The sequence below is a fragment of the Leiobunum rupestre genome, chromosome 10, assembly GCF_980474605.1.
Source record: "Leiobunum rupestre chromosome 10, qqLeiRupe1.1.hap1, whole genome shotgun sequence".
In the NCBI taxonomy this organism is placed as follows: domain Eukaryota; kingdom Metazoa; phylum Arthropoda; class Arachnida; order Opiliones; family Sclerosomatidae; genus Leiobunum; species Leiobunum rupestre.
In genome coordinates, this window is record NC_143393.1 from 35,395,216 (window position 1) to 35,412,841 (window position 17,626).

At 35.3% G+C, this 17,626-nt stretch overlaps 1 protein-coding gene and 1 pseudogene across 2 annotated transcripts; one reads left to right on the forward strand and one right to left on the reverse strand.

Annotated features, from left to right (window-relative positions):
• Window positions 1-3,124: 3,124 nt before the first annotated feature.
• Window positions 3,125-12,749, forward strand: LOC149925530 (methanethiol oxidase-like; annotated as a pseudogene). The gene is made up of 9 exons (XR_016477108.1): window positions 3,125-3,131; window positions 8,405-8,725; window positions 9,622-9,801; window positions 9,866-10,050; window positions 10,121-10,190; window positions 10,247-10,368; window positions 10,428-10,519; window positions 10,567-10,674; window positions 12,587-12,749. The product of XR_016477108.1 is annotated as a methanethiol oxidase-like (transcript).
• A 934-nt stretch (window positions 12,750-13,683) lies between these two features.
• LOC149925531 (transmembrane protein 53-like) lies at window positions 13,684-14,622 on the reverse strand. The gene has a single exon (XM_090161770.1). It carries the CDS (start codon window positions 14,620-14,622, stop codon window positions 13,684-13,686), a length of 939 nt encoding a protein of 312 aa, XP_090017896.1.
• Between the last annotated feature and the right edge of the window lie 3,004 nt (window positions 14,623-17,626).

Below are 17,626 nucleotides of genomic sequence, written 5' to 3' on the forward strand. Positions count from 1 at the left end.
TCCCATTAAGGGACATAGTACCAAGTGGCATCCCATTTAGTGACATCGTACCTATTGGCGTCCCATTTACTGACATCTTATCTAGTCTCGTCCCATTTAGTGACATCGAACCTATTGGCGTCCCATTTACTGACATCGTACCTAGTGGCGTCCCATTTACTGACATCGTACCTAGTGGCGTTCCATTTAGTGACATCGTACCCAGTGGCGTCCCATTTACTGACATCGTACCTATTGGCTTCCCATTTACTGACATCGTACCTATTGGCTTCCCATTTAGTGATATCGTACCTATTGGCTTCCCATTTAGTGATATCGTACCTATTGGCGTCCCATTTAGTGATATCGTACCTATTGGCGTCCCATTTACTGAAATCGTACCTAGTGGCGTTCCATTTACTGACATCTTATCTAGTCTCGTCCCATTTAGGGACATCGTACCAAGTGACATCCCATTTAGTGACATCGTACCTATTGGCGTCCCATTAACTGACATCTAGGAGCAACAAACACAAGGAGAACGCAGCTAGCCTTTAAACACGCTAACGAAGGGTTGTGTACTAATTTCATTGGACGAGCGTCACGAACCTTTACGCTGAACGTTTTACGGGCGGGGGGGGGGGGGGAAGACAATTTCCGAATTTTTCCCTTCCGACGGCAGCCGGCCCTAAAGCGTCTAGCCAATGATAAACGTACACAAGAAAATCCACGACTTTTGACGGGTTGCGTTCTTCTTGTGTGGGGTGTTGTGTTTGTTGCTCCTAGCTGACATCGTACCTAGTGGCCTCCCATTTAGTGATGTCTTACCTAGTGGCGTCCCATTAACTGGCATCGTACCTTGTCTCGTCCCATTTAGGGACATCGTACCTAATAGTGGCATCCCATTTAGTGACATCGTACCTAGTGGCGTCCCTTAAAGTTGATGTCATTGACCTCTGACCTTGGGGGTTACACAACGATGGTGTATCCTGGTCTTTCTAATCAGAGCCAATCGGCTACGCGCAATACGGTACTCGAAGAAACTTATTGTCTGCCCCAATTTAACCACCCTCCAACCAGGGTGATTCAGGTCACGTGACCTTTGGGTTAAGATTGGAGGTTCGTAGTATTGGACGAGGAGATCAACAAGACGTACGACGGTCAGAATACACACAATCCTTCTAATGTGTTAAGTTTGTTTGAGCTATTCACAGCACCTTGCCACGCCGGTATCACAACCAAAATATATCCACGGTCACACATATATACATATTTACACTTATTTGTTACTTCTAGTCATACTTTGAAAGCATCGAAGATTCCTTCGATCAGTGTCACTCTTATTTTTTACTTCTGATCACACCTATTTGTTACTACTAGTCAGCCCTTGAGTGTCACACTTATTTCTTCTGGTTAATAATAACAATAATAATCAGCTAGGCTAATACCCAAGGCATCACCTTAGGCAAAGACTAGTTCGATCAGTTTCATACTTATTTGTTACTTCTGATCACACTTATTACTTTTGGTCATACGCCAAAGACTAGGTCGATCAGTGTCATACTTAATTGTTACTTCTGGTCATACGTTGAAAGCGCGGCGCACTCTTAACGGCCTTGAAAAACGCCAGAGGGAAACGGGCGCGTAGACCTCTATAAACACGCGGATTTACAATGTTGGAAATTGCGGGCCTCCGTATACGCTGCCCAAAAAACCTTACTTAGAATTAAAATTAAGGAACGTATTTGCAACTCTTGGTTATATGTAAACCACAGCTATTCAAAAATATAACTTTCATGAAAATCGGACTTAAATAAAGGAACGTTATGCCGACTTTCAGGCGGAAATATAAGTGTCACACTTATTTGTTACTTTTGGTCATATTAGAACGGCCTCCGATAAGTGGCATACTTATTTGTTACTTCAGGTCACACGTTGTAAGCATCGCGTATTACTCCGATAAGTGTCACACTTATTTGTTACTTTGGGTCATATTAGAACGGCCTTGGAAAATGCCAGAGAGAAATTCGCGTAAAGTCTCTATAACCACGCGTATTTCCAATGTTGGAAGTTGAGGGGGGTACTTATACGCTGTCCAAAAACATTACTAAGAATTAAAATTAAGCAACGAAATTGCAATTCTAGGATATATGGAAACCACAGCTATTCAAAAATATAACTTTCATGAAAAATCGGACTTAAATTAAGGAACGTTATGTCGACTTTCAGGCGGAAATATAAAACCACGAACATTGGGGTCCCGTAAATAACCCCGAAAACTATACTTAAATTTAATATTTACTGATATAACCGAAGTTGTAGTTCAGATGAATATATTTTTTTAACGTTACCGGACTTAATTTTTAACAAAATATCAACCACACAAAGCCACACTACCGAAAACGGTAAATTGGGCAAATGCCCAACTTCTTGGGCTTCGATTTCAAAACTTTATGAAAGGCTATCAATGGCGATGCATGTACATTCGAACGAGATATCATTGACTCTTCTAGCCCTAACCGTTGAAGGGGTATGCGCGAATTGAACCAGTAGTTGTTCGTCTCACCTAGAGCAACAGACGAGATGGCTGATGTGATTTGAATAATGCTAAAGTTCCAAAGAAATAACTGCAGTATTTTCCTTTTTAATTTACCTTAATTAAGGTGTACGTCGAACCTAACTTAATAAATAATTTCTAAAAATAATGAAATTAATTTATTATAATCGGATAATTATTATTTAAATAAGTAATAATTATCCAAATAGAAGCCTTAATATTAATATTTAATTTAAGTTAATGAAAAATAAGTTACATAAGGTGATTTGAAAACACACAGCCCGACGTTTCAGAAACGCATTATCGACCATTTTGCCTTTTTGAGTTTGAATGCTCGTCATACTAACTTTAGGACGCTGATTCTAAATTTGAAGTCTGTTTTTTTCTATCTGGTCTTGTTTCCGAGATATAAAAATGCAAAAACGCAGTAAAATTGAAAAGTTTCGAAAATACTCCGCAGAAACGCATTAACGACCGTCGGAAATTTGCAGAAACGCATTATGTCGTTATTAACCAATAAGAGTCTTCATTTCGTATAATTTCGTCTGCTCTAATTTCTTCAGCTGCATTCCCAGGGTAACAGTCATAATGGCCGGTACTCTGTATTATTATACCACATAATGCGTTTCTGCCAAGAGTTTTAGCCAAATATAAACGAACAAAACGCATTAATTCAAATTATTCTAAGGTTTACTTAATTTTGGCGGTAGTCGTTGTCATATTTAGATTGCAGGCTAAAACAAACCGCTAAAAACTAGTGTTCAGTTACCTAATACTGTAGAATTGTTATTTTTCATAAGAATTACAAAAATTCCATTTTTCGAGATAATGCGTTTCTGAAACGTGGGGCAGCACTGTTTCTACCATTGAGTTGGGAATGTTAATCTAGAGGTCCAATCAAAACGTCGGATTTCAGTATTTCGCGAAACAAGTTTTTAAAAAATGAGAATACTGCCGTCTGCTCCCAAATGACGAGAAAACTTTATCATTCTACCAGTGGCGCCGTCTATCTCTCAATCTTTCGTTCAAATAAGACGCGTTTTCCGGCAAAAATATTTCTTTTTCAAAAATAATGGATGGCGCCACGGGTCACATGATAACGGCACATTCGTAATTTTCAAAAACTTGTTTCGCGGGGAGCAGATTTGATTGGATCTCTAGATTAATATTTCCCAACTCAATGGTTTCTACTCACAAGGAGAGTACCAGAGGTGTTTATTGCCGATTTTGTTCAAAGTCGGGCGTAATGTAGACCTATATGAAATATAGAATTTCCCAAAAGGAGACGTTGCACTACCCATTCGATTTGCTATGGCAACCGAAAATGTTTCAATGGGGCCAACTGACATCTAGTGACTGCGCCAGTTGGCTGTGTTCTCAAGAGCGTAGAACGTATTGAGAAATTTGAGGTCGGAGTTTTGGGAATAAACGTATTTTGCAAGGCAAATGTCTTCAAATATACCAGAAATAGCATTTTAAACAAACTTGAAATCTTTAATGAATGCTATTTCTTTAGTGCAATTTTTTTAAATTTGCTCTCAGTTCAAGAAAAAGTTTTTTAATACATATAGCTCGCTTAAGCCTTTGCAATTGGGATTGCGTTACACCAAGGTTCTAGTACGGACTTCGTGTAGTGCGAACTTCACCAAATAATATTATTCGGGTGCTGCCACCAGATGTCGGCCCAAATTCTGGCGTCACTTCTACAACATGAAGTTTCCTATCTATATACGAAGTTATTTTATCTATGCTCCAATCCCTAGTTTTGGCAAAGGCCACCATTTTGTGGTAATATTTAAAAAAAATTAACTAAATTTTAAAATTTACTTTTGGTATTGAGTAATTCAAATAATATTTGTGTCGGCATATTTTGCTATCGAAAACGGTAACACCGAATTTATCACAACAGCTTGAATACATTTACCTTTAAAAGTAGAGGTACCAGGGCTTTTCGACTTTAGGAGGTTGCGTTGCGGATGCTTTGAATCATTACTGCGTGAGAGCGCCATCTGGATTATTTACATTGGGCCATAATTTAAAATAAATATTTACTTAAAATATTTATATTAAAATAAATTAAAGTGTTAAAAAATTAAATAAATATTGTTAAATTAGTTTCATAATTAATCGAACCCAATATTGATTATTTATTTTCTAGGAACTTCTATTTATCCGCAATAGAGGGCGTTAAAAATTAAGTTAAGAATCGATTAACCTTTTCTCGACACTGATTCTCTCACCAGCTCCAACTTAGACTGGCAACCAAATTGAATTGTTTATTATCGTTTTTGGAAGTATATTTTGCCTTGTTTAGACGCTATGGGGCTGTGCGCTGAACTAAATCTTAATTGCGCAATAACTCCGAAAATCAGTATAGTTTTAATTTTGGCTAAATTTCATGATTAATTGTTATGGAAGATTTATACTTATGATATATATTGATTATGGTAATCAATAAAATTAAATCATTCTTAATTTATAATTTGCTTAGAATATAGTTTTATGTAAATATAAAGCTAACAAAATAGTCCTACAACTTGGTACATGTAGAATCATCGGTTTTCGCGATTAATTTAAAATTATGTCAGTTAAAAATATTTCAGAAAGAGTAATTCCCTTTCCCGATATCAAAATTATAATTTCAAACATTATTATCTATCCTAATCTTTTGCTAAAGTAATTAGACGGTTCACTATAACGAAAATAATTCGCACTAGAAAGTATAACTTCGTTAACCTCCGACATTGGCTCTGGTACGGTAGTGAAAATTTAATTTACTTAGAATCTATATTTTAATTTAGTGAAAGATTTTATAGTATAATATAACTGAGTTTCTATATTATAATTTAGTTAAAGATTTTATATTCTAATTTAGTTAAAGATTTTATATTCTAATTTAGTTAAAGATTTTATATTCTAATTTAGTTAAAGATTTTATATTCTAATTTAGTTAAAGATTTTATATTCTAATTTAGTTAAAGATTTTATATTCTAATTTAGTTAAAGATTTTATATTCTAATTTAGTTAAAGATTTTATATTCTAATTTAGTTAAAGATTTTATATTCTAATTTAGTTAAAGATTTTATATTCTAATTTAGTTAAAGATTTTATATTCTAATTTAGTTAAAGATTTTATATTCTAATTTAGTTAAAGATTTTATATTCTAATTTAGTTAAAGATTTTATATTCTAATTTAGTTAAAGATTTTATATTCTAATTTAGTTAAAGATTTTATATTCTAATTTAGTTAAAGATTTTATATTCTAATTTAGTTAAAGATTTTATATTCTAATTTAGTTAAAGATTTTATATTCTAATTTAGTTAAAGATTTTATATTCTAATTTAGTTAAAGATTTTATATTCTAATTTAGTTAAAGATTTTATATTCTAATTTAGTTAAAGATTTTATATTCTAATTTAGTTAAAGATTTTATATTCTAATTTAGTTAAAGATTTTATATTCTAATTTAGTTAAAGATTTTATATTCTAATTTAGTTAAAGATTTTATATTCTAATTTAGTTAAAGATTTATATTCGAATTTAGTTAAAGATTTTATATTCTAATTTAGTTAAAGATTTATATTCGAATTCAGTTAAAGATTTTATATTCTAATTTAGTTAAAGATTTTATATTCTAATTTACTGAGTTTCTATATTCTAATTTACTGAGTTTCTATATTCTAATTATACGGAGTTTCTATATTCTAATTTACAGAGATTCTATATTCTAATTCACAGAGATTCTATATTCTAATTTACAGAGATTCTATATTCTAATTTACAGAGATTCTATATTCTAATTCACAGAGATTCTATATTCTAATTTACAGAGTTTCTATATTCTACTTTACTGAGTTTCTATATTCTAATTTACAGATATTCTATATTCTAATTTACAGAGATTCTATATTCTAATTTACAGAGATTCTATATTCTAATTTACAGAGATTCTATATTCTAATTTACAGGGATTCTATATTCTAATTTACAGAGATTCTATATTCTAATTTACTGAGTTTCTATATTCTAATTAAGTGAAAGATTTGATATTTTAATTTACAGAGTTTCTATATTCTAATTTACAGAGTTTCTATATTCTAATTTACAGAGTTTCTATATTCTAATTTACAGAGTTTCTATATTCTAATTTACAGAGTTTCTATATTCAAATTTACAGAGTTTCTATATTCTAATTTACAGAGTTTCTATATTCTAAATTACAGAGTTTCTATATTCTAATTTACAGAGTTTCTATATTCTAATTTACAGAGTTTCTATATTCTAATTTACAGAGTTTCTATATTCTAATTTACAGAGATTCAGTATTCCAATTTAGAGATTCAGTATTCCAATTTAGAGATTCAGTATTCCAATTTACAGAGATTCTATATACTAATTTAGTGAGTTTCTATATTCTAATTTAGTGAGGTTTCATATTCTAATTTAGTGAGGTTTCATATTCTAATTTAGTGAGGTTTCATATTCTAATTTAGTGAGGTTTCATATTCTAATTTAGTGAGGTTTCATATTCTAATTTAGTGAGGTTTCATATTCTAATTTAGTGAGGTTTCATATTCTAATTTAGTGAGGTTTCATATTCTAATTTAGTGAGGTTTCATATTCTAATTTAGTGAGGTTTCATATTCTAATTTAGTGAGGTTTCATATTCTAATTTAGTGAGGTTTCATATTCTAATTTAGTGAGGTTTCATATTCTAATTTAGTGAGGTTTCATATTCTAATTTAGTGAGGTTTCATATTCTAATTTAGTGAGGTTTCATATTCTAATTTAGTGAGGTTTCATATTCTAATTTAGTGAGGTTTCATATTCTAATTTAGTGAGGTTTCATATTCTAATTTAGTGAGGTTTCATATTCTAATTTAGTGAGGTTTCATATTCTAATTTAGTGAGGTTTCATATTCTAATTTAGTGAGGTTTCATATTCTAATTTAGTGAGGTTTCATATTCTAATTTAGTGAGGTTTCATATTCTAATTTAGTGAGGTTTCATATTCTAATTTAGTGAGGTTTCATATTCTAATTTAGTGAGGTTTCATATTCTAATTTAGTGAGGTTTCATATTCTAATTTAGTGAGGTTTCATATTCTAATTTAGTGAGGTTTCATATTCTAATTTAGTGAGGTTTCATATTCTAATTTAGTGAGGTTTCATATTCTAATTTAGTGAGGTTTCATATTCTAATTTAGTGAGGTTTCATATTCTAATATAGTGAGGTTTCATATTCTAATTTAGTGAGGTTTCATATTCTAATTTAGTGAGGTTTCATATTCTAATTTAGTGAGGTTTCATATTCTAATTTAGTGAGGTTTCATATTCTAATTTAGTGAGGTTTCATATTCTAATTTAGTGAGGTTTCATATTCTAATTTAGTGAGGTTTCATATTCTAATTTAGTGAGGTTTCATATTCTAATTTAGTGAGGTTTCATATTCTAATTTAGTGAGGTTTCATATTCTAATTTAGTGAGGTTTCATATTCTAATTTAGTGAGGTTTCATATTCTAATTTAGTGAGGTTTCATATTCTAATTTAGTGAGGTTTCATATTCTAATTTAGTGAGGTTTCATATTCTAATTTAGTGAGGTTTCATATTCTAATTTAGTGAGGTTTCATATTCTAATTTAGTGAGGTTTCATATTCTAATTTAGTGAGGTTTCATATTCTAATTTAGTGAGGTTTCATATTCTAATATAATGAAAGTTAATATTTCAATTTTGTGAATGTTCATATTCGCATTTAATGAAAGTAAATATTTTCATTGCGTTTTCGAATTTAAATTTATTGCTCTCTACTCTATTTTATTATTCGTCAATTTTTAGAGGTGCCTCAACGTGACCGTCGCTAGCAATAGGACCGGAACTAGAATCGAGGAAGTGCGACTACTCCAGCCCGTTGGAAGACATCAAATCCCCCAGAGAAACGCTCTTGTACGTCACTTGCATTCGCCCATATCCGGAATGCGCGGGTGTCGGCGACTACCTGTCCACCGTCGACTTTGATCCACTGTCTCCCACTTACAGTCAAGTAAGCAACCCTGCTGTTACTAGAACCATATGTCCTACCATCCTAGTCGAAAAAATTAAATTACTAATTAAATTAATCCCTTTGACTTTTGCTTGGACGCCTAATAACCCCATTCTAGGGGCGAGCGACTATATCCTAATCGGCAAGGTGTCTTGGTTTTTTAAACATGGTCCCTCCTAGGCCCGTAGCCAGAAAAATTTCGTTAAGGGGGCAGTAGCTTTTTGTGAGGGGGCACATTTTTTCCGTTACCTAATTTCGAAAATTAACATAAGTGGCGCCGTAAAATGTTTTTGGTGTTCAACATTAAAACCCTTGCTTTCTGAAGCAGACCATTCTACAACTTGTATTTTATTAAGAAATAGTTAGCTATAAATAACGATCTAAACCTTAGACAAAGACAAGTGGTCCAAAAGGAAAATTTATACGAATAGAAGTTTAAAAAACTAATAAAGATGAAGGGGCAGATAATATTCTTTGAAGGGGAATGGATTTAATTGAGGGGGCAGATAAAAATTTCATTTGAGGGGGCAACATTTATTTATGTACTAACACGTTTGAACTAAACCTACTTTTATTAATCAAACAACTCTAGCAATCCAAAGTAATTTTTCAAACAAAAACCTAAATGAACCTAACCTTAACTTAAACCAAGCCGACAGTTAACCTTAAACTGACCTAACCTAAACAAAACAGCACGGAAAACAGCACTTAGACATGAATTCCCGAGTTCCATAGACCCCGAAAAAGGAACCAGATGAAAATATCCGCAGTCAATTATATTAACTCCCCGAAATGTGGGCGAAGATAATAATAATAATAATCAGCTAGGCTAAAACCCAAGGCACCACCCTAGGCCTAAGTCGTCATGCGACTTTTAAGGCCATTAATTCAGGTGGCCGGGTTACAATGCGTAAGAGGGTGGTGGCAAGCCCTTTAACTAGTGGGGAGAGAACTTGCAAACTCTACGCAGAAGGAGTTGTTCCGAGTTTTCACCCAGTGCCACAAGTTGGGATCGAACCCGGCTCCTCTTGTTGCGAGATGCTAATGGAAAAGGGTGCTTCAGCTTGCTGGACGGCGACACTTTAGGTCATTGGGAAAGGAGTGACGACGCTGAATGGAATTATGACTTCTGGTCCCATCTTCGTTTTAACGGCATGGTCAGTTCTACCTGGGGACCACCCAATGCTTGGCGAAAAGGATTCAATCCGGACGAGATCTGTAAGTACCAATACTTCAGCTATGGTTATAGGAACACTATTCTAAAACGCGGTTCTTTTACTAGCACTGTACGGCACCATCCTCTACATTTGGGATTTTGAGAAAAGAATGCTCAAGCAGACCATTGAGTTGGGAGCAGAGGGCATGATGCCCCTCGAAGTGCGTTTCCTGCACAACCCCGACAAGGACTACGGATACGTTGGATGCGCCTTGTCTTCCAACGTATTCAAATACTTCCTGAATCACGAAGTAAGGTTAATTCAGAATAATCATTAATTAATCACAATGACAATCCATCTCCACCCTTAAGACCAAGAAGTGGGAGGCTAAGAAAGTCATCAGCGTCAAGAGCAAGCCGTGCCAGTACTGGATGTTGCCTGAAATGCCCGGTAATTACGGACTATTTCGGAAATACCTCAAAGACCACATTTGTTTTGGTTTACAGGACTCATAACGGGCATTCTAATCTCGATGGACGACAAGTTCCTTTACTTCTCAAACTGGCTGCAAGGAGACATCAGGCAGTACGACATCACCGACTCGGACAATCCAAAACTGGTGGGACAAGTATGTATCCGCTGATCTGAAAAGCGTGAGAAACCAATTAATAACGCCATTTATTTCAGATTTTCTTGGGAGGGTCGTGTTGTAAAGGTGGAGCCGTTGTACTCACGGTACTGGAAGATGTACGTATTCAAAATGTTTAAAATAACTTGATATAAATTGTCTAAAATATTACTTTATAGGCAAAGACGCAATCAGAACTGAAGGTGGACCACAGATGATGCAGCTAAGTCTCGATGGCAAAAGGTTGTATGTCACCATATCCTTGTATTCCTCGTGGGGCAAACAGTTTTACCTTGAAACAACTAGGTACCTAGTCAATTTATCCAATTAATACAATGCCGTATTACTATTAATATTGAGGGGATGGGTGGTAGGACCTAGCCCAACCTAGCACTTCGACCTGAGGTCCATTGCGCTACCCCAGCCATTAGAGGTGAAAAGCCCTGTCACGGAAACGAAGCGCCAGATGTACTTCGCCTAGATGTTGGCAAGGTCTCGCTAAAATCTTTCAACCGCAACGCAAGCCCTAAACATACTTATGCCAAACTGATGTAGATGCCTGTTAAGCTGGCAATGTCATAGAAGTAGGCCATTTACCAACCTTAGAGAGTCTTAAAGGAGTAGGGATGAACTCCTTGGCCTGCCTCTGAACATCTACCTCACCTTCTCAAGCCAAAGCTTGACTTGCCTCTTAACCAAGTAGCCACGCAAATGGCTGAGAACCAGGCGTCATAGAAACTAGCCTCCGCACCTTCCTTGGCCACAGTGTCTGCCTTCTCATTACCATAATACCCCTATGACCAGCCACCCAATAGAATTGAACCTTATTATAAATGCCTAGTTCTGATATTAGATCCAAACAGCTAGGAACAAGTTTAGAAGTAATACTAAACTGATTAAGATCCTTTAGGCAGCCTGGCCAAGCATTTTTCCTAAAAACGACGATTTTTATAACGCGAAATAACTAAAAATAGTTATTGGGGTACAAACACGTGCAGGACATTAACTATTCCAAGATGTCGTCAAAATTGCTCAAAACTATTTAAAAAAATCCAAAACCATCCCAAATAATACAGTAGCGGCGCTAAGGTTTTTTCAAAGGTGGGCTTATTATTTTGTGGCCCTTAGCGGAAACCTTGGATTGGCCATATCTCGCAAAAGTGGTGAAATAAAAAAAACCCAATATTTTCCAGGAAGCGAGATGAGCAAGGTCGTATTATTGTGGCAGCTCTCGTCGCATTTACTGGACCCCTACTGACCTTGTTTCGACCTGGAGGGGTATTTCCCTATATTCCCATAAGCCCCTTTCTTTTCTTTCTATAGGCCATTCAATTTTCTCTCAATTTCTGCTCCCTTCCTCCCGAATCTGTCTGTTAATGGTCTACTATCTTCTTGAGTAAACGAATATTTTCAAAGATTTTTTCGCAATAAAACAAATTTCTAGAGATAAAGAAAATTCATAAATTCAAATATGTGGCTTCTTAATTATAAACATGTGGCCATTTTAATATAAATATGTGGCCCCTCTCAGAAATGCATTGGGGCTATAGCCCACTTCAGCCCACCCTTAGCGCCGCTACTGAAATAATACCAAAAGTGACATAATTACCAAAAGTGTGACAATCGGACCTATTTCGTAATGAATGTTACGAGCGAAATACAAGTTGGGAGGGGAGAAGGGAAAGTATGCCATGGGGAGGGAAGGAAGTTAAAACCAACAAATAACGCCTCGTAGTGAGGAACGGAGGAATTAAGTAGCCTGGTCAAAGTTAGTGTATTTTTTTATTTCTCGTCGTTCTGTGGAGATGCTATCGCCATCTAGCTACGATATAATACCATAGACTAAAAAGATCCAGAAAGGCGACAATAAATAGTCTTTTATGTGGTCGATCTCGAGTCGAGCATTCATTAAACCTTTAGCATACGAAAGTACAGGGATTGTCACACTTTTGGTAATTATGTCACTTTTGATAATACTAAATTCGTGCATGTTTTTGCAAAATCAGTTATCATTGTCTTTGAAGAAGACAATTATAACTATTTCTGAAATATTATAAATTAATTTACTTTAATTTTATGTCCATTTACCATTTTAACCTTACATAAATGCACATTATAAGCAATGCGAAGCAAAATATTTTTTGTTTAATTATTACATCTGTCAAATTTGAGACTAATCCTTTATTAAATGGAACGGTTTCGATGTCCTTGTCTTCAGAGGAGGTTCCATGATGCTGCAAGTCGACGTGGACACCAATAAGGGCGGACTGACCCTCAACCAACGTTTCTTGGTGGATTTCGGACAGGAACCAACCGGCCCGGCGTTGGCCCACGAAATGCCCTGCAGGCATGACGACTGCAGCTCCGACATTTTCTATTAAACCCAAATATTGCGATAATCACCCTAAATCATATGGTATCTTCCCATTCGACCGAATTCCGCCAATGTTTTTGATGAAATTAGCCCAAAGGCGGGTTTTGTATTTTTCTAATCGACCGACGCAATATTCACAATTGAGCGACCGCAAAAAAAAAATAGTTTTTCTTTCTACTCCTTTAGGTTAGGTTAGGTAACACTGCATGCTGTTCTGACAGAGAAGTGTGGGTTTTTCGGTCGAATGGGACACTCCCATTAGACCGAATCCTAAATCCGCCAAAGGGCGGCTTTTTCGGTCGAATGGGATTGGGTTCAGTCGAATGGGATTCGGCGCAATGGAACAGATTCAATCATATTGTCAAATACGTAACGTTTTATTTTATATTAAAGATTTACATTCGGGTATGATTGTGTGATATAATTATTCTTTTTTCAATAAAATAATCTGAATGGAATTAGTAACAGTCTGTCAATTTACTTACAATTATAAATATGTACAGTTTCAAGGTGTATTTAAAGCAAGCGTCGGCTCCACGTGAAGTAGCTCTTTTTTCAACAGATGTCGCTAGCGTCCAAATCCAAACAGGATGCTTAAGTTACTTTTTGATCCAAAATTCGGGTCATAAGAGTACCCTTCGCGTTCATTTGCTCGTTGGTAAATTTCCCAATAACTTAAATTATATTAATTTTACAATATATTTTAAATGGGATATATAATTTACATTAAAGTACACTAACAAGTTGTCTAGTTATAATACTCAAGAATGTTTCGCTATTTTGAATTTTAGCTTCCTTGGCCATTAATAGATGGCACCACGCTCTCCAGTAAAGTCGTTTTTTCGAAGAATCAGTTAGATACATTGCCATCTCTAACAACAAGGGCCTTATCATAATACAGGTGGCAATGATAGAGGCGACGCTTGCTTTGAAATGAGGCATTAGCGAAACGCGATTCGCTCGTTCTTCGAGCTAAGTGTTGGAAAAAGACGCTGGTCATCGAGTCGACTGGGTTTCAAGCGCAACAGATCGTCAATAAGGGTCTCGTACTCGTCGGGATGGCTTAAAAAATGCTTGACGTGAACAGAGTCATTCCACATTCTGTAGCGGACGTCCACTCCCAACGCTTTCCGTTTCTCCATGAAGTCCATAACGTGCTGGTAACGCGTCACTTTGTCCGCCTTGGAAAAGAGAAACAACTCCGGACCCAGGTTGGGTAACTCGACCACGGATTGGTAGACGAAAATGCGGTAGTTCTCAGTCAGCGATAAATCCCGACCGCGCGCGAAATCGACCAAGTAATTGTAGCCAAGAACGAAAGACGCCCAACTCAGTCCAGCGATTCCGAAGACGTTCTTGACCAAAGCGTTTCCGGGCGCCACGCAACTAATGGAACCCTTGACCAAGTAGTAACCGGTAAGAGACGGAGTACTGTCGTAGACGGTTCCGCGAAAGTTGGAGACATTGCCACTCCTAAGCAACTCACGCGCGAACGCGTGAAACATGAACAACCCTCCGTTGCTGAAGCAATGACATAGCACGCGTCGTTTGTCCAACCGATTCTCTTGGAGAAGTCGCGACAAGTCCCGGGTCGCTTCGTCGTAGTCCCGTCTGACGTCCAGTTTGTAAATCAACGCGGCAGACGGACAGTATTTGACCACGGCTTCTCCCCTTTTTAAATAAATATCCGAGTACTTCTTCAGTTGCTTCTCCGTACTTCCGGTCCACCCGAAGAGTAGCACCACGCCTTCTGGTTTACTTCCGTTTAGAATGGCGGGAATTTCAACGGACAAACTGTAACGTTTAAAAGCGGACACTCCAGTGTGGAGGAAGCGTCTAACTCGCTTCGTACAGCTCGCCGCCTGAAAATACAACTTCATGATAAAGTCGCTCTAATGGAAATGGAGCCTTTTCCAAATAGAATCGAGTATTAAGAAGCAAATAACCCCTGAAAACCAGGTCCGAGGACAGCGAAGAGTAAACTTGGGAAGATTTTGATCTACGAGACCCGTGTCTGGAATAAAAATGTCGCCTTAAGCGTTCGTGACCCACAAAGAGTCTTTCGTAACTGAAACATAACTTTTTTTTACAATCTCGTAAAATATGACCCACAGAATTGTGGTAAGTATGATACTGACAATACGAACTAGACTTCAACTTTATCAGACACGACACATATTTCGCATTTTCACGTCTTTAATGTCGAAAGAAAGTATCCTTCTTCAAAATACGACCTCAGGCTTGCTTATGTGTTTTAACTGAAAATTTTATAAATTACCACTTTTACCACGATTTTAAAACCTTTCAACTATTTGCGAAACGAAGGAATTTTCGGCAGATTTGACAGAGATAGGACAAACATTGGCTTTATGACAACTTTATTGAATGATTACCACAGGTATACAAAGCACTAATAAAACTATGACATCCATTCAATGATATTTATCGAGAGATTGCTAAAAATGTACTGTAAGAAAAAAATCTTGAAAGAGTTCATTTTTTTTGTTTCTTGTTATTGAACCGAGTTTACCAGTGCTACGAGCCAGTCTTAATAATTAATATTTAATTATTTTCTTCATTAGTTTTTTTTTGTTTTTGTTTCGTGTATGTATAACTCAGATCCTTGTGGCGCGTTACTGTAGTAACTACAGTGTAGTTACGCGGCCGTCTTGGTTGGTTCGATTCGCTGTATTTTTAACTTTAATTAACGCACGATTCGCGAACTATGCCGTCAACGAACGCAAAAAATGGTTTTAATTACTTTTTTTAAGGGAATATCAAAATGTAAAACAACTTTAAACAATAACAGGATAATTTTTTTTAATACATTGCTTTAAATTTTTTTTGGCACGGCGTAAATTTTTTCCCATTTTTTTTTTCAATAAACTCTAATTTAAAAGTTTAGAAAATTTTAATATTAAAAAATATCTAAACTTTTGAAAAAACTTATTTACTAAATTATACAATTTTTCTTTCTTAAAATGGTGAGCAGCGATAGTATAGTAACTTTCCGATATACTTTTTTTGTCCGTAACGACTTTCAAGTATATTTTTAATCGATAAAAAGTCTCGTGATTTTTTCCCCCGACCTGATCGTTAATTCGTAACGACGGTCATTTTTTTTTTTTAAGGTTTCTAGAGAAACCATCCAATACTCAATTTCAACATTATCATCGTTAATATTTTAACCGTGATAATGACTGATATTCACAACGTAAGCTCTTAATTTTTCTATTTCTTAAACAGAGATGAGATTTTCGACATTTTTATTTTTTTCATATAGGTTATATTTTGTTCTCAATTTTCATTAGAGAAAGACGGTTAAGTAAAGCAAAACGATTATAAGCCATTTTTTCAAATACTTTGAAAGCTAAACTACTTTTTTTTTTAAAAAACACAAATAAACAAAAGCTATAATGCGTAAACGTGAACAAGCGCAATTTTGTTTTCTTATATATAAAATTTTTCATTACAATAAGCGAGTTTCAATATATTCGAGACGTCATCTATCGGCTTTTAAAAGAATTATTTTTCGGTATTCAGCGACGTCACCATGACGTCGAAATTCAATTTAATATTGAAACTCACTTATTATTTAACCGCGATTTTCTCATTAATTTTAATAATACAACGATGCCAGGAATTATCTCCTTATTTTTTTAATTCGTTTATAATTTTATTTAGCTCACTATAATATATAATTTTCTTTAATTTTTGCCAAGCACAGCGTGCCTAAATATTCTAAAATACTATAAAAGCGATCAAAACAAAAACACAACATTGAGCGAAAAAGCGACAATAATAACGATTTAATAAGCCTTCCTTATAACTATCTATGACAAAGAATAAATTACGTATTATTCTTTAATTTATTTTTGATCGTAACAGCGAATATTTTGCGACACAAAATGCAAAAAAAAGCCGAGCGCGAAACAAAACAGAAATCTATAATAAAAAACAAACAAAGCATTTTTGGGTGATGCGTTACTTAAGCACGCGATATTGCATAGTGAGGCTACTCTAGGAGTAAACGTAAAATACTAAAGCGACAATAACAAAAAACAATATTAATCGTAATACTAAATTGGAAGGAAGAGTTCGGGTAATAGCGTTTTTATTATCGACGCTCCCGAGCCCGAATTGTTTAGTATTTAACGACAGCGGCGTTACAGTTCCTCTTCCGGTTCTCGTAAACATTTAACGCGTTTATCGTTCAATAAAAATTTATCGACTTGACGCGGTCGATAGAGATCATATAGTTACGTATTAGTCGATCGTTTATGGGCGTGTATTTTTTTTTAATAACAACGCCTTCGATCTAAATTCGGTCAATTGTCGTTAGGGGTGTCGTTAGAATGGCAGTAACGACCTTTAGTTAACGACTCGCTTTGAAACAAAAATAAGCGTTACGTTTACAGGTACTCTACACGATCGACTTAAACGATTTTCCAGCGGAGGGGGTCTACCGCGTTCTCTCCAATTATTAATTTTATTTCGTGGATAATTCCTGTAATACGTAAACTATATTTCAGTCGCCAGCTCTAACGATGGATAGAGTATTAAGTTTTTAGGTTAGCAAACTTGACTAACCTAGATGGAGATAGTGTTTCTTTAGTTAAGTTTTCAAATGTTAATTTTTGCTAGCCATTGTTTTTTTTTGTTTATACTTTTTTTTACATCGTAAGAGTGATTAGGAATTTTAACATCACAGTGTTTGACTTATTGTCTTAAAAATCATCCGAAAATTTGTATTTTTTTTTACATCATTCACGTCTCCCCCTGGGCTTTTGGGGGATCCGTTTTTTGAGTAAAAAACAAAGTAATATATCGCGGGGCTCATTCATAGTATCATAGACGCATGGACAAGGAGTATTTCAAATGACG

Coding starts and splice junctions, on each gene's coding strand:
- LOC149925531 (XM_090161770.1), bottom strand. CDS start 14,622: ATGAAGTTGTATTTTCAGGCGGCGAGCTGTACGAAGCGAGTTAGACGC.